A 19457-nucleotide genomic window follows, 5' to 3' on the forward strand; every position below is an offset into this window, starting at 1 on the left:
ACTGTGCAAAACACTTGTGCCTCTCGCATTGCTGCAGCCTGCTAGCTATGCGCTGTCCTAGGATTCCCTACACTATCGCTCTCTCTGCCGCTCCATCCGCATCTGTCTCTACCCAATCAGTCAGTTCCTGCTACTCCACATTGGGGCTCCCATAGCAAGGTCTCATCCAAGAGGTTGGGTACCTCAAGGATCCTGTCCCTCCTCCTTGGACGATCACTCTATATCGCCCCACCTCCTACCTGGAGGTATGGCTGCATGTGATCCCTTAGCCCACTTGGCTCGAAGTTTCCCCTACTGGAGGTCTCTGCATGAGTAGATGTCTCTACTCGATCTCTTCTCAGCTTCCCTTGTTGTGGCTGCTCCACAACCTCCTGAAGCTGCTGCACCAATCGTGGCTCCTCCAGAACCGTCTGAGACTTCTTTTGGCTCTGCATGTTGAGAGGTAATATATGCTCCCTCTCAACCACCAAGTCTCCATCAGTTGCCTCGCTGCTCAAGGCTTTGCATGCATCTTGAACCTCAAGAGCATACAGGTTCTTGACCTGTGAACCAATCTGCTTCACCTGTCTAGTGATGATGTGTCTAAGGAAAACCTTTCCCTTACTGAAGACTACATCATAGCCTCTGTCTTCCAGCATCGCGATCGACACCAAGTTTCTCTTCAGACCTGGTACATACTTGACATCGGTCAAGGTAAGGCGAGCTCCATGCTCCCTCTGAAAAATAACCGTGCCTTCACCTGAGACACTATACTTCTCATCATTACCCATCGCTATGAGTATCTGGAGATCTTTCTCCTCCAAAGTACTGAACAAACTCTTGTCACCGGTCATGTGGAAAGAAGCTCCACTGTCAAGAAACCAACCACTTCCCACCATGGATGAAACCATGCATGCAAAGAGTGTGAAATCCAACTCAAACTGTGAAGCAAGTGCCTCACCTTCAAATCCTTCCCCAGATCCCTTCTTGGATTTCCTCCGTGGACAATTTGCAGCATAATGGCCCACCTCATGACAACGAAAGCATCGCACTTTCGATTTGTCAAACTTCTTCCCATCATTGGAAGAACTGGATTCGGAAAGAGAACCCTTCTCCTTCCCCTTATTTGCTTTGGCAGCCAAAGCGCAATTTTCTTCATCAGATGCCTTTGATGAAGATCCGTCCTTGGTATTCCGCCTGATCTCCTCTTGCACAAGATCCGACCAAAGTCTCTCCCATCCTGGCAATTTCTCCCGACCATTGACCGAGTCCTGATAGGAATGCCAACTCTTCGGAAGACCAAGGAGAGCCAAGCTCACCAAGTCCTCATCATCGACAACCACCCCCACACTTCCCAGCTCATCCCGGCATTGGGTGAACTTTGTGAGATACTTGGGCATACTGTCTCCATTCTCACACTTAATGTTTCTAAGTTTATCCTTGAGCACCAACTTCCTCTTGTCGCTCTTGCTTTGGAATAAATCTGTCAACGCTTTCCACATCAAGTATGGAGAAGCCTTTCCATGCAGACTAGATTCAATGTGATCCTTCACGCCCTCCAACAGAATCCTTCGACACTTTGCTGTCTTCTTTTGCCAAGCCTCAACGTGAGCAACATCAGTAGGCTTTGGGACCTCAGCATATATGAACTCCTTCAACCCATTGTCATCTAACACCGCCTCCATCCTGTCTTTCCATGCAATATAATTTGAGCTGCCTTCAAGGGCATACTCCAATCGCAATCCATTGAAAGAAATTTCAACTTTTACACCAAGAAAACACTGTTGCAAATTCGAATTCCACCAACTCAAAACTCAGCCGCTTCTGATCTAAAATTCCTGAGAACAAAGTATTTCTCGTACAGAGATTGACTGTATGGGCATTCACCGGATATATCACCTTCCAAAATAAGGATGAATCTAGAGGCTACCTGGCCCGATTACAGACTCTGCCTGAAGAAATAAAATGTAATCACTTTCTGAATAATAGATCTGATGATCAACTCTGCTCTGATACCATGTAGAAATTTTGAATAATATAACACTTATTCACAGAGATTATCCTGATTATACACTATTTGCGGAATGCATGCATAATACATTACCTCCTCTATGTTGATCATCAATTTGCGGAATAAAAAACAATCGCATGAACACATTGAAACATCAATCACACATATCAACACAATATGTACTGGGAAAAGCATACAATTGAAAAACCCCAACTATTTGTATATTATAATGATAGAGAACATGTAACAATACATAGTACAATACTCCTCACAAGTACTCAGTACTATCTCCACCTGCTACACACAAACTAGCTCAGATCTTAATCAAGTCATAGGTTCAAATCTCCTCCGTTGTCTGCCCGCCTCTACTGTGCAATCCAGTGTGAGAATAGGAATGATCCAAGCTCGTTTTCCCTTGGCTTGTATTGCGCAATCCTCATTGGCAGTCTCAATCACTGATTGTGCAAATCTCATGCACAGCTATAGTCACAACTGATAGTTGTCTCCACCTCTAACACCTGTCTCCACTGAACTGTCCATGCACTGAGTTAACTGATGTATTCTTTAGTTGATTTATGAGTTAATAATTAGTGAATTAATTAATAATTAATTCACATCACTCATCACTAGTGTATTTGGCAGTTAGACTAAATATAACTAGTTCAACTAAGTCAAACTGAACACAACTCCATCAAATCCTCAATCAACTCCACCAAACTCAATCACTTGAGTTCTAACTGGAGTCCATCATGCAATAGCTAAACTAACCCATAAGAAAAGCGTATTTCCTTCTGGCAGTTGCATGTGCCACATCCGTAGCTCGAACTGAAGTGCTCCAAGAGGATAAGATAATGTCTATGGTCTAAATATTATTAAGATCTAATAATATTCGACTGTTCTATTTTTAGCCTGGAAGTCTAAAAATAAACTCCGTACATATGTCTAAAAATAGAAGTCCATCTATTTTTACCAACATGACCAATCATCCATAAATAGCATCTTGCAACTCATAGACCATGATCCATATGTCTAAAAATAGACATAATCTAAAAATAAACTTTGCGCCAAAAATACCCTGCGAGCCCACTTAGTGAAGGCGACTTCTTTTCACTAAGCTCCATCATCTTGTTGCATTTTCAACAATTTTTATAATTTTAGGATTCTTTACAATTGGCATCCCACTTCCTGTTAAGAATTTCCATTTAGGCTCTTCTCCACTGAGACCAATTGTATACATCTCACTTGACCTTTCGTGGTCATTTAGCTATTTACCTGTATAATTTTCCATCTATCGTCTTGCTTAGGGCATTATCAAATCTTGCAACGACACATTTCCATTAGCAAGCAACTGACCACTGAAGTGGAAAATTGCACTTTGTTATAGAATTTTCTCAATTTATTTTAAAAAAATCTTTAACTATATATATTCTATTAGAAATAAGAGTTTTTATATTTAATAATTTAGTTTTTTAAAATAATATTTCGAAATCTTCTATTCCTTAAGTGTATCTTTACACTTTTAAGAACAATTACTTATAATATAAATACTTTTCCTATAAAATAATAAATACAAATTAAAATATTTTTTATTTTAAAAAATTAAAAAATAATCTATACATAAAAAAAAATTAAGAACAATGACATTGAAACTCTAATTTATATTAACAAAATTAAGATTATTATGAACATGACATTGAAACTCTAATTTATATTAATCGTTCAAAATTAAGGGGGGTGAATGAAACATTCATAATAAGGGATTCATTGATAAGCTGTGAGGGGTGAATGAACATTTAGGCTAAGAGATTTATTAATAATTCTTTAAATTGATTGAATCTTTTTAAATCGAATATATTATGTTTTACACTATAAGTTTTTTTAGATTACTAAAAAAAATAGGTGATAATTAAAGTGCTAGTAATATAAATGGAGGGACATTTTTTCATCCGCTCCTGCATGGATGGGAGACCAAATAAGTAACTTAGTAAATATACCACTTTGAATCAACCGTCATTTTTTGTAATCTAAATACACCTTATTACGCCTTATGCATGTGCAAAGGATTAAGCATATTATAGTAGTATGGGTTATTTAGTTCCTCTTGGTTTCTAGTTCTTCTTGCTTTCTATTCCATTTTACAATTGTTTTTTATATGTTTTAGTCATAGTAGGGCATTTTTCTTGATCAAGTGCTTATGTATTTCTATGTTATTTCTATGTATCTCATTTATGTTCAAGTAATGTTTTAGTTTTGTTGTAGTTTGACTCTAGTTTTTTTGGTTAGTTAAAAGAAGGATGGTGCATTTTCATTGGGTTAAAAGTTTTGTTGTAGTTTGACTCTAGTTTTTTTGGTTAGTTAAAAGAAGGATGGTGCATTTTCATTGGGTTAAAAGGAATTGTATCTATTATTAATGGGAAGAATTTATGAAAGTTTTTCATCAATATAAGAAGGATGTTAGAAATATCTAATGTGAAATTGTTAATACTAGCAATTGTCCCAAAAGGTACAAAGAGAGGTCAATAGGATTATTAATTTGGAATTGTAAAATTTAGTAGCAAATATTGCAGAGGGAAATTCCATGATATTACATAATGAAATCCCATCCTATTACAAGTAAAACTGAGAAATTTCATATACCACAATACAAGTAAAACTGAAACCAATCTTGTAGAGTGAAATTCCATCATATTACAAAATGAAATCTCATTATATAGGATTTATTAGGGTCATTACAGAGAAAATTAACATAAGTGGAGAGTTGATTCAGAAGGTATGACATGGACTTTGTAGAGTGAATCCCCTAATCTTGTAGAGTGAATCCCATCATATTACAGAATGAAATAGAAGTCTAAAGGATTTATCAGAGACATTACAAAGAACGCTATCACAGTGGAGAGCTGCTTCACAAGGCAGGACATGGATTATGCTTATTCACCACAGAAGCTCTTGTTGTTGAAGATGAGAAGCAACACAAAAGTAAGTCATTCCACAACTACTACAAACTTACAACAATATTAACATCCTGCAAATATTCTCATCTATGAGGAGCTTTGGGGGCCTATAGATTACAAGAGAATAGCAGAAATTCTTCACTAAACATGTTAGTAGCGTACTGATCATCTTGGCGGTTGGAGACAGAACTGGTGTTGAAGCTCTCTTTCCTCACAAACCCAGCAGGGGCTTTCTTGTCATAATTCTGAGTACAAAATTTGACTGTCATTTTCTGCATCTTTCTATTTATGTACATTGTTTGAACTCCTGTACAAAATTTCCCACAGAAGAGAAACAAAAGATATTACAATCATATTGTAAGAGAAACAAAAGATATTACAATCATATTGTAAGAGAAATGATCTGGCTACTAACAAATGAAAACCAACATGAAATGGTGATTCAAGCACTACAAAGCTAAATCCTAGTTTTCAAAATACACTCTGTATTAACTACATGTGGGCATCAGATTGTCCTTGTATAGTGACTTAAGCTATTTGACTAGCAAGAAATGAAAATAATTCAAAACAAAGATGTTATTCCTAATCAAGTTTGACACAAGAATATGCATATTAAGGGACACAACCACCTTTAAAGGAAAAGAAACAAATAATACTAAGATCCCCAGATATATATATAACAATAGTGTGGAGTTATTTCAAGGAGGCTTGTCAAGGTAATCCTAGCTATTGTGGATCATGAGGCATTACTTTAAGAGACAATTACGAGATCAGTTTCAAAGCAGAGCTGTAGGAGATGGATCAAACAACAGAGCAGAACTTTATGCTTTTTGGTAGATTATGAAAATAGCAATAGAGAAAGGTTTAAATTGTCTACAGGTGATAAGAGATTCCAAACACATTGCAGAGAGGTCAAATGGAAATTTCAATCAGGAATATTTGCAGCTGGCCCATCATTGGACGGAATCAGAGAAGCAAGGAAAAATTCCATGTCATTATCTTTTCAGCATGTCTGCAAGGGATAAATATGAAGGCTGATATATTGTTCAAGTAAGCACTGAGGATGCAGAACAGATGGATGGAGATAATTGAATACCCCATCTGGACCTTCTCATTCAATCTATTTCTAATCAAGCTATTATAGTAATGACCTTTTGGATGGCTGTTTTGGAAGCAGTGTCAAAACTTAAACATCATACTTACCCTAAAATTATTATAATTGTTTACATGCTTTCCAGGACTTTAATTGCATACCATAGTTACACATAAAAGCCACGACATTAATCACATAACAATTTGAAATAGTTCAGCATGCCTTCATAACATTGGAGATATTCCAACTGTGTTCATATTTGTCACTAATCCTGGATGAATTTAATTACAGTTCTCAGACCCTCTCCTTTAAGCATGTGATCAAATGCCTTGTTGATGTCAGCAAAAGAAACCTTGTCTGTAACAAATTTATCCAGTTCAAGCTCCTGCAAATTTAACAATCAAGGAAGGAAAGATTAAAACCGTAATTATAACTCTAATTAGATATGATAAGCATAGATTGCTCCCGTCATGGTACAGACAAAAAAAAACAACTGGGAAATATGACCACACAGTATTATCTACAATTATGGTTTGAATAAGCTGTTACAACTATGTTATGAAGTCTTACCCCATTCAAATACATCTCTACAAGGCTTGGCAAATCAGTACGAGGCTTGTAATTTCCAAAGAAGGTTCATTTCAACGTTTTCTCGCTCAGAAAGTTTACAGGATTCGTTTTAAAGACTGCGTCTGAACGAGGGACCCCTGTTAAAACGGCTTCACCCCAACCCTGCAAAAACAGAACTCTGATATCAAACATATGCATTGCCTGCATTTTCTTAATTAAATCGAAGCAATCAGTTTAAACTTTAAAGCTACAACTTAGAATTGAAATGATTGATGTATCTTAAACCAAAGGAAACCAAGAGCTAGTACATCATGGCAGCATTCCAAAGCTTGAACCATGGCCTCAATACTCCCTGTGCATTCGACGCTGCAGTCCACCCCTCCATCAGTTTTTTCCGCAATTACCTGTAAACATTTTTTATAAGTGTTTGGAAATTAAGAGTCTACACTGCTTTGAATGGATGGTGAATGAGTGCACTCCATGCGAAAAATTAAAATCTCCCCCACCTAAGTACTAAAGTACCACACTAGTCAAAAGCAACCAATACTATGATCTGGGAGAGAGTTTGATGATCATTTTGGGCAGCTCAACGTACCTGCTGAATAGGTTTTTCATACTCTTTAGGGTTTATAAATTCCGTTACTCCAAATTGTTTTGCTGAGAAAGGAAAGATTACAAGAAAGGGTTAAAAAGGCAATTCTACAAGTCAACATATCAACATATGTACACAGATTTTCCAATAATGGAAGTGGGAAATATACAATTACCTCGTTCATATCTCTCATTATTGAAATCGATTCCAATTATTCGAGCAGCTCCTGCAATTCTTGCACCTTCACAAGCCTGCGTAGTTAAACTCAGGTCAGAAGGCTAACATATAATTAAACTCTACCCTCATCATATTGGTCCCAATGAAAATGCAGGTAGGGGAAGTGAACAGAATAGTCCCTAGAAAAAGGTTTGAGGACTTTAAAACTGCAACATATACTAATATGCATACAGTGGAACATAAAGAGGGCACTTGTTATTAGTACTTACAGCAAGCCTAACAGCCCCCAGGCCAAATACTGCTACTATCGAACACTTCTTGGGTTTGCCTGCGTTCAAAGTAGCACCCATCCCTGATTCCACAACAAAGAAGAATTTTACACAACAATTCCAGTCAAAGAAACCATTATGAATGATTTTATAATTATTAACAGTACAACGAGCAAAAGTCCTCGCAATTGACATGCCCACTTTGTAAAACACTATAGATTTTATAATTATTAACAGTACAGCGAGCAAAAGTCCTCGCAATTGACATGCCCACTTTGTAAAACACTATACATTGTCAACGAGGTCAATTATTTCATTTCTTCAGTCAAACTTAATATATTATCATCTCAAAATTACTTATAAAATCTTCTACAATTCAGGAAAGTAGTTTTTGCATAAATGGCAGGCTGCATCCAGACTTGGAGTCGCTCTGCATTGAGTAAATTCTGTTTTGATAGGAGATCCAAGGGCAATATAGGCCTTGCGGGGCAGGGGGTGTTTAGAGATGAGCATGGTAACATTCCAGGGAGGTTAGACAAGTTTAAAATAATCAAAATTTAATTTAGAAAACACTTGAAAGTAAGTTGAAACCTTTAAAACTTAATGCATTTAACTCACAGTTTAGTTAGTGTATCTGATGCAACAATAACCCTTTACTAACCCTCCAGTTCAATTGATTTACAGTTAATTTTGCAGAACCACAGTGTTAAGCTTACTAATCTCTTTCGCTAACAATTAAACATTAGATTACAGAAGTGCACTTCAGCATAGCAGATCCAGTTTAGTGAGAAAAAGAAAAAGGAAATGAAATAACCGCCACATTTAGCGGATTAGTAAAATCACCCAATCATATTAAACAAGAATGGAGCAAAAGCAGTCCATATTTTAGTGTAATAAAAGAAATTACAATACATTCCATATTTTAGTGTAATAAAAGAAATTACAATACATTCCATATTTTAGTGTAATAAAAGAAATTACAATACTTGAGACACTGCACACAAGCAGCTGGTAACTTGAAACTCCAAGATAATGTAAAATTTATCCATCTATGGGCTGGTTCATCATCATGGATAACATGAGAATGAGGAACTTGTCCATTTATGGCACCTCAGTCTAACACAAGCTGGGTTTCTCATCTAATACTGTAGGATGAAGAATAATAGAAAATTATTTTAGTATTAATGCCCATTATGTTTAACAAATTCTTTTTAGTCAAAGCTTTGAACGCCTAAATTACAATTATATTCACGCTGATACAATTGTTATCGATGTCTGAAAATGATGTCCATTCGATATATAATATTGTGATTTACGAAAGCCTACACAGTGAATACCATCAATTGTTCAAACAGTAAACCTCGAGAAGGAAATTCCTCTGAAATACATTTGAACACTGTAAAATAAAATATATGAATATGTATCTTCCATTATTATATGTTTAATCAACGGTTACTGAAGTGAGTATCTTTCAGCGGCTCCTATGGTACCACTCTTTGTGTATCCTTGTCTGCGTGGAAGCTCTCCCCAATTCCGATATCCTTTCCAAAAACTTTATATACTGTGTCTTCGCATATTCCTCTGGTAAGCTGAAGTCCATAATTTTAAGAGCAGGAGTGCTCTGAAGCAAGCAACCTACCACGGCGATTTCCCTATCATCTAATTGAACTAAATCTACCCCTAAGAATTGAAGATTAATCAACGGAATGCTTAAGCGTGCTGGTACTGGATCTCTGGCTAGCTCCTGCATTAAATTAGAAAGCATATCAGTCAACTCTGCCCTAGATGAGATTTTAGCCCTAGCCTTTGCTGATGCACACCAACGATGCACATAAATAAAGAGCGGGTCAGTTTGCCCACGATGCACATAAATACACAACACAGCTTTGGACTCCATATTGTCATCATACCATGGGAAGCAAGGCTTTAACATTATACATGCATAATGAGAATAAGAGTAAGAAGAAATTAGCATAAAAATGAATTCCTTACCCGAATAGACATGCAACGAACCTCCAAACGCTCGAGATTGGGAAGTCTCTCGAGTAGCTTGTAGAAAGGAACCAACATCTTTTCAAGCGATGGCCAAAGTCCAATGTCAAGTTCCTTCAAAGTTTCGAAACTCCCCACTATCCCAAGAAACCTCTCTGCCGATAAATTGTTTGCTTCCTCTTGCCACAAAAACATTGACAATTTGATCAAATTAGTGCCAAGCTGCATTTTAAGTTGAGATACTGCATAGGAAAACTCATGAAGCAACACCCCGTAAATAACCGCCACATTTAGTGGATTAGTAAAATCACCCAATCATATTAAACAAGAATGGAGCAAAAGCAGTCCGAAAGACTTAGTATAGCATTCACAGAGCCAAAAAATTGTGAAGATTACAAAGTGTCTGTCAAAAATCAGAAAGATTGCCAAATACCTAAAACAAATAGTAATAGAAAAATCAAATAGCAGCCAAAAATAAACCCTTCGGATCTGCCAGGCACGACATCGTCATCTAACGTAAATCCGATGCTCAAATTCCATCTATTATACAAATCCAGGCCCTTTCTTGAAATTAAGAGTGAAATGAAAATTTTATCTCACTCCTATCCATATTATTCCAAAAAATTCTTGGAAATAGACTATCAAAATAAGGATGGCTATTTTTACCTCGGAATTGAACACCTGCTGGGCTGCCATCTCCATTTCTCATAATCGGAATCCGGTCTTCCATTACCCTTGCAGTTATATCTGTCATCATCATAAGGGCACTGGCCAGCCTGAAAAAGAGGATAGGAGTCATCTCGAACCCATGTCCCTATGAACAGATCACATGTCGTTGCACTTGTTTCGAGATTGAGGGGACACTGTCAATCATCTCTGCAGCTATTTCTCCATGTGGAGTATCTTCAACGCTTGACACAGTTTCCATAACGTTTCCTCTTATGTCCTCATCATTAACATTGGTATTAGGCATATCCATATTTTCGTCTAAAGTAGAGTAGGCATATCCATATTTTCGTCTAAAGTAGAGTAGGCATATCCATTTTTTCGTCTAAAGTAGAGTAGGCATATCCATTTTTTACTGCAAGTAGGAGGCCTGCAATACTGCTGAATATAAGTATGAAGCTGAAAGAAGAGGCCATGACCCAAATGGTCTCTTAAATCCACAACGGCAGGCAAAAACTACACCTTTTTTGTTCATGCCAAAATTGCCAACAACTACTTTTCTACTTGAATAATGCCCAAATTTAGTCTAACCACCTTTGCCATGTCAATGATGTTCATGGAAGAATTGACAAACAAGCATTAAAAACAACCAGAAAACATACCGAAATTCATGTTGATCTTCGCATCAACGCCACAATCGTGCATATCAGTAACAGTTCATCAGCCTATTTTTAGCTGCAAGTTTAGCCGTGACAGAGGTGATCGCTCCAGGCAAGTTTTCAAACCTCTTCACCTCATAGCATTTCATATTCAGACGAACATGTCTTTTATGCCGGCCGACTAGAATTTGAATGGATTCTTGATATGAAGAAAAGGGTCGGGTAATTCTGCGAGTGTAGAATGTAATTTCTTCCACAAATCTCTTTTAATTTAGCAATGCCAGTTCACATTATAAGAATCAAGGGTTTCTGTAGTAGGATTTCTATAGTTTTATGCTTAATACATGTATAAATTATATAACTTCTAGAAGAGTTACATTCGCATGCATTATTTGTTTATTGTTCATGGCTTATGATTGGACTATTCAGTCCTTGCTTATAACTCTTTCTTAGTCTTTGGATGTTTATTTATATATGAAAATTTTTGGTTCCACAAGCTCCAGCCAGCTGCTTAAGGAACTGCACCCCACCCGGACCTCTATAGAAGGCTCCCTTCGAATTTGTGACTGGTAAGAAGAGTGAACATAGAGCAGGCTCTGCGAAAAGACCAGTTAGTGCGCCACCCAATACTCCCGCAACAGCATGAGTATGGAATACACCGAGCGTGTCATCAACCTTCTGTAATAAGGTTGATCTCTTATGCAAAACCATCATTGTAAACCACGGGATAATTCCAGACAACACACCCATTGCAATTGCTGCCCATCCTTGCACAACACCTGAAGCACAAGGAACATAGACAATGGACATCAAGACATCTTCTTGGGTAACTTGCAAATGCCTCAATATAAAGCAATATTGAATGGAGGTGAAAATGGACATTTTTTTTTGGGATATATGCACACACATTTTTTAAATCAAAGTTTAGGTTTCAATACCAAAAAGAAGAAATGTCCTCTAATACCAAGGATGATCAGATTGCTCTTTGTTTTGAACTAGGAAGTTCAGTTCCACAGTGTTTTAATTAGGTCCAAGTCTCTTCCAATTTCATCTTAATTCAGTTCCACAGTATTTTAAATTAGGTCCAAGTCTCTTCCAATTTCATCTTAATTCAGTTCCACAGTATTTTAAATTAGGTCCAAGTCTCTTCCAATTTCATCTGAATTTCATCTTATTTTGAGTTCACAGAGGACAGAGCCACGCATCAGTCATCTAAAATTGCTAATTAGATTCCTTAAAGCTGTCATAAACCCCTTCCTACAATTTAATTGTGAACTCTTTAGGCATTTGATTTTATTTTCATAGTGAATGAATTATTGGTATTAATTAAAAAAGATAAGCATTAAAACAGTACCTGCAGCAGGAGTAATGCAGACAAGTCCTGTTATCATTCCCTGGACAGCTCCAATGACAGAGGGTTTTCCAAAAAATATGACATCCAAGCAAGTCCATACCAGGAGACTGGTGGCTGCACAAATGTTGGTATTTAATACTGCCATTGACGAATCAATGTTGGCAGAGTAAGGATCCCCTCCATTAAATCCAGACCACCCCATCCATAAAAGACCTGCTCCAGCCAGCATTAGCAGGACGTTATTTGGAGGAAATCTTTCGCGATCCTTTGTTAACCGAGGTCCAACCTGGAGAAGTAGAAATATATATATACTGTAAACCCCTTCCACAGAAAGCAAAATACATTATATTTTTCTCAAGGAAAACCTAGGAGTCGAACCTAGAAATGCTTCCCCATAATCATGGATGGCATTCTTTGTAAACTCATTAACATTGACATAGATTAATGTGCTTAACCTAGGGATTTGAATCACACATTGATGGCAGGGAAGTAGCCACATGTCTTGAAACACTGATCTAGCAATGCATATCATATGTTGAATGAGCGAGTTCAATTAATATGAAATTAAACATACCCAATAAGCTGCAGTGAAACCTGAAATGCCTGAAGAGACGTGGATGACATATCCTCCTGAATAGTCAATCACACCCCATTGGAAAAGGAATCCTCCTCCCCATAAGCTGAAAGCTCCTACTGTATATGAGAAGGTGAGCCATAATGGCACAAATGCCATCCAGGCCTTGATATTCATTCTTCCTAGCACCGAACCAGCCAATAAAATCAATGTTATTGCTGCAAAAGAAAACTGGAAAAACACCATGGTAGCCATAGGAAAGAAAGGTGCGATCATAGCGGTCTCCAAGGTGCCATTATGGTGGTTGTGCTGTGATGCAGGAAGGTCGGCAGCTCCGATGAGGTACTTTTGGCCTAGTGCTGGACCTGCCTTGCCCCACAAAGGAAGCAATTTATGCCCAAATGCCATTTTATATGCCCATGTAACCCAGCAGATCATAACAGCAGAAAATGCATAGAGTGCCATGAAAGCAGAATTTACAGCCCACTTCTTTTTAACTATGCTGCCATGTAGGATGACTAGGCCCGGCATGCTCTGCATACCCACAAGCGTGGCCGCTACCATTTGCCATGCATTGTCTCCTTTGTTAAGCCAATCAGGAGATGTAGTCCCATTCTGATAGGCAGTTGGCACATAAGTTGCCATGGCTGAAGCAATAATCAGCAGAATTCAATACTGGACACCGAGACAAGACCTTGCCTGAGCAGCGCTCGGGACCAAGGCCTTACCTGCCTATGCGGAGCTCGAGTCAGACTGTAGACCCTCTCTTCATCCGGCTACAATTCAAACCTCTGTTCTGCAATAAAACACATAAGATAAGCTGTGTCAGAAACCGAAGTCCTAACCATGTTGCTCCAAAGTTGAAGATATTCATGAAGCAAATATTGGGTGAAAAAAAAGCCACGAGAGAGTAGGATGCTAATGGTCTGAATAAATCAAGGTTTTATGTAACTTCAACAGCTAAGGCTTTGGCAACCAAATTTTTATCATATACGAATAAACTTGGTAAAAACCATAAACCATGAAGCCAAATGTTAACACCAAAACCTTAAATACAGGACTCAGAGACCAGCAAAAACTTCCCAAAACAAAATCAAACTATGGTTATCAAAAACCATTCATAGCAGGAAGTCAGCTGCCAAAAGCTTGAACCTTCAATTCAAGAGCTATACATTTCTTGTGGGCTTTCCATCTGTAAGTGATATATGCTCATATATTAAAACATGCAGAAGCAAACACACACGAGAGACGAGAAAAATTATGTGCGTGCTTCCTTGCTTTTGTATCTTGTGGGTATTTAATCTTGTTTTTGCTTCTGTGTTCATTTAGCACACATCAACTGCCATCAAAGATTACAGACCACTTGGTATCAGATCTTTCATTGAGCATACAATTTCCGATCCTTATATTCTTTGTTGAATCCCATATTCAAATCCCAAGGGATAAACTCAGGATATAATCAATGTAGCCCCCTAAATGGTTAACTTCCAGTCACAGTTACTGAGGGTAAACTCTGATCTGTCTAATAAAATAGCAGGTACCAGTTCACATGATGCCAAAAAAGCAGAAAAAAAGAAAGAATAAAAGGCCGAGATCTTACCGTCGGACGAGGGAGCAGGAGCGGGAGCCTCTGCATTGGCGGAAGGTGCGAAGAGATTAATCAACAGGAAGGCGACAGAGAGCATCAGCACCGTCACGGAGACAGACGAGAAGGCCATCTCTGCTGAAGAATAACAAGAAATGTCGATGTCGGCAAACAAGAAAATCAAGAGAGGAAGAAAAGAGGAGCTGCGGCAACGAACCTCAGAGAAAGCAGGAAGTTCTCGGCGCGAATAAACAGAAACCCGCCGAATAAACGGAAACCCGGAAGTTCTCGGCACGGAGAATAAACAGAAGCCTGCCGAATATGGATGCCAGGTGTCAACCTGAGATTGAAAGGGACGACGAAAGTCTCTTTCAAAGGGAAGGCCTATCGGCCTAATAAGGAAGTGATGATAGTAGGTAAAATTTGAATAAAGAATTCAACAAAATAATATAAAGATTAAAGGGAAGTGATGATAGTAGGAAAATTTTGAATAAAGAACTCAATAAAATAATGTAGTAAGATATAATTATGATATTGATATAGTTAAACATGTAGTAGAATTGAGATATTGGCAAAAAGAAGTGGATGCATTTATGGGCAACATAGTAGAAAGATGAAGATCTTATATAAATAGATTTGATAAAGCAACTCATGGAACATGTCATGACACATCTTGGGATTCTAGATGGTGTGGTGAACCGTCATTCTCATGTATCCATTGCAACATTATATTTCTAGACTTTAGGGACCCTCTACCTCCTGTCATGTTAGAACTAGAATAAGGTAGTGTCTTTTAAATTTTTAATGACAAAGGAGTAGAAGTACAAGGCCGTGAAACAGATTGTTGCAAAAACACATAGAATATGGTGTTGAACAATGAACAAGCATATAGTATTTCCTTTATTTTATATACATTTTAATATCATTTTTTGAATAGTATATTTGCTCCAATAATATAAAGGAATATATCTATTAAAATAAAATAAGACTTTTTAAAATGATTAGTTGTGTTAAATAGAACTTGACCAATTTTTCATTTTAAAGTTATGGATTTTGCTTAACATCTATATCTTATATTTGCATCGAAAGGCACATTCTATAGCCTAGTATGATGGCGATGTGTGATTTTGTTTGTACTCAATGTAGAGTTGACATGTGTCATGTTAAGCTCCATTAGTTTATGCAAAATTACTGCCTAAAATTATGGAATTTAAACTGCAGTCTTTCCTTAACTTATGGAAACCAACTGCAGTAGTTTCCTTAAGTTAAGGAAATCAACTACAACTAATAAATTTATTGTTAGGAGCTACTGAAGTGGTCCATTACTCCCATCTGGAGTTCTCTGCCTTGATCTGTGGGACATCTGACACATAGCTATCAGAAGCTTGATGGAAGCTTAGCTATAAATTCATCTGTTTGGTCCCCAAGCTTGCATCTCAATCCCCTTCAGTTTTACACCATCTAGCTGAGGTAGCAGAGCTTGGAAGTGCCTTCAGATCATTTGTCTTCTTTCCCTTTTGCTTGTGCAGCTGGAGCGCGGTGTTTCAGAAGGAAATTGCATCAACAGTTTCACCAATGGCTGGAGGTAATTCGTATCCCTGGGCATTAAGTTTTAAAGCAATTCTTTCAGTTATTCCGCATATAGAATTGCTGTTACAGTTTTCTAACATTTGGTATCAGAGCGGTTTATCTCTGCCTTGGTATTCTCTCACCGCCATTTTGTCTTTATGTGCGTTGGCTTCATCTTAAACCAGATTTGCCATTCTCTCGCCGCCCTTTTGTCTTTCTGTGCGTTGGCTTCAACTTAAACCAGATCTGCCATTCTCTCGCCGCCCTTTGTCTTTCTGTGCGTTGGCTTCATCTTAAACCAGATTTGCCATGCAATAGAGTGTTCATCCAGTCGAAGGACCTCCGAACCCTTAAACATGGCTTCCGTACCAATGCGGCAGCGTCAGTTGCCAAAGCAGTATACTATTCCCTTTTTTGCAGATTTGCTCTTGCAACGCAGTTTGAATTGAATTAAGGTTGCTCAATAAAATAACTTGAATTAAAATGTTTGCTGGTTGACATGGGCTGTGCTAAGTGATTCTCTCGCGATGAGCATTTGACTAGGATTACAATTTGTTGTGTCTTTTCTTCCGTTATTGAAGAGATCGTGACATATTTTAAGGAAAATTTCAGAGCTTAATGTTAGTTCATTTTACCTAAAACTACGCAGATCTCTTTTGGGATCTTTATCACATACTAATATATAGGTAAAGATAGGTTATGAAGTGGCCTCAGTCTGCAAATATTCGAGTATAAATTTGATCAACTTTATCAAAATATTGAGATTCTTTAGGTGCTTCATTACATTCTTTTAATAATCCTATTCTAATAATAGCTACTTCGCTTGATCTTTTATGAGAGCGGACCCAATGCGCTCTGTACCTGTAAATATTGAGTGTGTTAATGGAACCGGTTGATTCAAACCGGTTTGACTGAAAATCCAGTTCCAGAATTTAATCGACAGCGGGACCGGTTTGGGCTGGTTCATGGTCTCACCGGTTGAACTAGATATCTTAATTGCATGAAGATATCAAAACACAGACAATTGAATTAAGTATGGTTTCAGTTAAGCTTGACAGCGTAGCGTAATTGCCAACCGTCTTTCCCCATTTCCTGTTTCGTTTTCATGGGAAAGCTTTAATTCAAATGGCGGTTAATATATTTGGGCATTTTGAAACTGCAATTTAGGCATGATCTGAATTTAATTTGCAGGTTGTAGAAATTCCATTCTTTAGCCGATTAGTTTCTACGTTTATTGCCACAGACATTCCATAAAATCCAAACATCAAGTATTTTCCAACGAATCCTAAACATTTGTTGAGAATGATATTCGAAGATTCTAATTAATATTGACGGGAATACTTTGTGTAGTCTATGTTTCTTTCCATTCTCAAAACTCTTGGTTTCCACGTACCTTCGTTGATAAGGAATTTAAGAGAGTAATTTTTGTTGGAACATACGCTTGTTCCATCCCGTTTCCAAAAATATTAGTCGATAAAGAAACTCGGAGGCTCAATGAAATTTATCTTAAACATATTATATGTTTTTTGGTGATTTCAAATATATAGTCATTTTTCAAGTGGATAAATAAGGGCGTTGTATATATGTTTAGTTAAGAGAGGTTTATATATGTTTAGTCTATCATCAATTATAAATTTATAAATTATAAATTACATCAATTATAAATTTATAAATTGTTATTAACTGGATTTGCTTGCAAATAGTTCCCATAATGCTGAAATGAACATTCGTTCATGAATATCCAATGTAATAACAATAAGTTGAAATCCATATTGGTTCAATTTTTATTTTGAAGTTATATTTAATTATGGAGGCTCACATGAAATTTTATATAAATATGTATAAATAATATTTCAAATTTGCAGTTTTATTTGCAAATTGTTTAGAGCCCATTTTGTAATTAATTTAAGAATTAGTCTTAAATAAATTATGGGATAGTTAGACTAAGGAATGTAAATTTGATTTTGCTGGAAAAATATTACAGTTATATGGAGTTTATTAAAATGTCATCTTGACTTACTCCTTTCAGTAAACATTATTTTTCTCTCTGGTTAAGTTTTGTTTATGCAACAAAATAATGTCTAGTGATCCATATGATTTAATTAATTAGAGAATAGCCGCAACATCTTTAATTAAATAAAATTATATATTGATTGGCAAGATCACATAAAGATTATTTAGACATTAAATTGCAATTAATTACACTGAATATAATAAATTTTATCCCACAGGTATTTTTATTATATTTATGTGATTAATTAGGATAAAATTTCATAACCTACCCACAGGAGTTATGAATTAATAAGTTTTATCATAAAGTTTTATTGAATCTATTTGAATTGAAAATTTAGCCCACAGGCAATTTTCATGTCATTTGATTCAATTCTTTTTAGCATGTTTTACATTGGTAAAACATGAAAGTTCATAAAGTTTTATTGAGTCTGTTTGAATTGAGAATTTAGCCCACAGACAATTTTCATGTCATTTGATTCAATTCTTTTTAGCATGTTTTACATTGGTAAAACATGAAAGTTCATAAAGTTTTATTGAGTCTGTTTGAATTGAAAATTCAGCCCACATGCAATTTTCATGTCATTTGATTCAATTCTTTTTTGCATGATTTACATTGGTAAAACATGAAAGTTCATAAAGTTTTATTGAGTCTGTTTGAATTGAAAATTTAGCCCACAGGCAATTTTCATGTCATTTGATTCAATTCTTTTTTGCATGATTTACATTGGTAAAACATGAAAGTTCATAAAGTTTTATTGAGTCTGTTTGAATTGAAAATTTAGCCCACAGGCAATTTTCATGTCATTTGATTCAATTCTTTTTTGCATGATTTACATTGGTAAAACATGAAAGTTATTAAGCCTCAATTTTAACATAAGCATGTGATCCTTTATTTTGATGCAGCAGTACAACCTGCAAATTTCTCTGAAATTCGTTGTGACATTCCCGAACTTAAGGGAGATAACTACAAGATTTGGAAGGAGAGGATTCTCCTTCATTTAGGGTGGATGGACATAGATTATGCTATCAGGAAAGATGAACCATCGGCACTCACTAATATCAGCACTGCAGCGGACGTCGCGCTTTATGAACGATGGGAGCGATCCAATCGTCTAAGCATGATGTTCATTAAGACCAAAATTTCAGCTGGTATTCGAGGTTCCGTTGATCAGCATGACAAGGTCCGAGACTTGTTGAAGGCCATTGATGAACAATTCGCCTCTTCAGACAAGGCACTAGCAAGCACCCTAATCATGAAGTTCTCATCCCTGAGGCTCACCAGTGTGAAAGGTGTGCGCGAGCACATCATGCAGATGAGGGACACTGTGGCTCAATTGAAGAAACTCGAGGTTGAAATATCGGAGTCCTTCCTAGTGCACTACATCCTGAACACCCTCCCGCAC

At 36.9% G+C, this 19457-nt stretch overlaps 3 protein-coding genes and 1 pseudogene across 5 annotated transcripts; all 4 read right to left on the reverse strand.

Moving 5' to 3' along the window:
- Positions 1-6610: 6610 nt before the first annotated feature.
- LOC149261279 (alcohol dehydrogenase 1-like) lies at positions 6611-7643 on the reverse strand. Of its 3 annotated transcripts, XR_016248417.1 has the most exons (4): positions 7372-7643; positions 7200-7261; positions 6913-7008; positions 6611-6766 (listed from the first exon to the last, which is right to left on the reverse strand). XR_016248417.1 is itself a non-coding variant. In XM_089381487.1 (3 exons), exons 1-3 carry the CDS (start codon positions 7387-7389, stop codon positions 6671-6673), a joined length of 210 nt encoding a protein of 69 aa, XP_089237613.1. In that variant the 5' UTR covers positions 7390-7643; the 3' UTR covers positions 6611-6670. The 3 variants fall into 3 exon arrangements, 1 of the variants encoding a protein (XP_089237613.1); XM_089381487.1 differs by lacking the exon at positions 7200-7261; XR_016248416.1 differs by lacking the exon at positions 6611-6766 and having other exon boundaries at positions 6776-7008.
- A 1308-nt stretch (positions 7644-8951) lies between these two features.
- On the reverse strand, positions 8952-9889 carry LOC149261280 (uncharacterized). Its single transcript, XM_089421965.1, has 2 exons — positions 9635-9889; positions 8952-9386 (listed from the first exon to the last, which is right to left on the reverse strand). The coding sequence occupies exons 1-2, from the start codon at positions 9860-9862 to the stop codon at positions 9114-9116; spliced, it is 501 nt and encodes a 166-aa protein (XP_089278091.1). The 5' UTR covers positions 9863-9889; the 3' UTR covers positions 8952-9113.
- Positions 9890-10018: 129 nt separating this feature from the next.
- LOC149261281 (ammonium transporter 3 member 1-like) lies at positions 10019-13536 on the reverse strand. Its single transcript, XM_089421961.1, has 3 exons — positions 12888-13536; positions 12314-12599; positions 10019-11738 (listed from the first exon to the last, which is right to left on the reverse strand). The coding sequence occupies exons 1-3, from the start codon at positions 13530-13532 to the stop codon at positions 11428-11430; spliced, it is 1242 nt and encodes a 413-aa protein (XP_089278087.1). The 5' UTR covers positions 13533-13536; the 3' UTR covers positions 10019-11427.
- A 10-nt stretch (positions 13537-13546) lies between these two features.
- LOC149261282 (low affinity inorganic phosphate transporter 1-like) overlaps positions 13547-19457 on the reverse strand; it is a 44067-nt pseudogene continuing 38156 nt past the window's right edge.

Source organism: Pinus tabuliformis, chromosome 6 (genome assembly GCF_031772625.1).
Source record: "Pinus tabuliformis cultivar Carrire ecotype Pingquan chromosome 6, CPIR1, whole genome shotgun sequence".
NCBI lineage: Eukaryota > Viridiplantae > Streptophyta > Pinopsida > Pinales > Pinaceae > Pinus > Pinus tabuliformis.

What these genes read in the sequence shown, in the direction of transcription:
- LOC149261279 (XM_089381487.1), bottom strand. An exon ending in CTTTGGAATGCTGCCATGAT is followed by an intron (nt 6,767 to 6,912) that starts GTACTAGCTCTT and finishes CTGTTTTTGCAG; the next exon opens with GGTTGGGGTGAAGCCGTTTT.
- LOC149261280 (XM_089421965.1), bottom strand. Translation starts at nt 9,862, where the DNA reads ATGCAGCTTGGCACTAATTTGATCAAATTGTCAATGTTTTTGTGGCAA. An exon ending in TTCGTTGCATGTCTATTCGG is followed by an intron (nt 9,387 to 9,634) that starts GTAAGGAATTCA and finishes AATTTAATGCAG; the next exon opens with GAGCTAGCCAGAGATCCAGT.
- LOC149261281 (XM_089421961.1), bottom strand. Translation starts at nt 13,532, where the DNA reads ATGGCAACTTATGTGCCAACTGCCTATCAGAATGGGACTACATCTCCT. An exon ending in GTTTCACTGCAGCTTATTGG is followed by an intron (nt 12,600 to 12,887) that starts GTATGTTTAATT and finishes CTACTTCTCCAG; the next exon opens with GTTGGACCTCGGTTAACAAA. An exon ending in CTGCATTACTCCTGCTGCAG is followed by an intron (nt 11,739 to 12,313) that starts GTACTGTTTTAA and finishes CTTGTGCTTCAG; the next exon opens with GTGTTGTGCAAGGATGGGCA.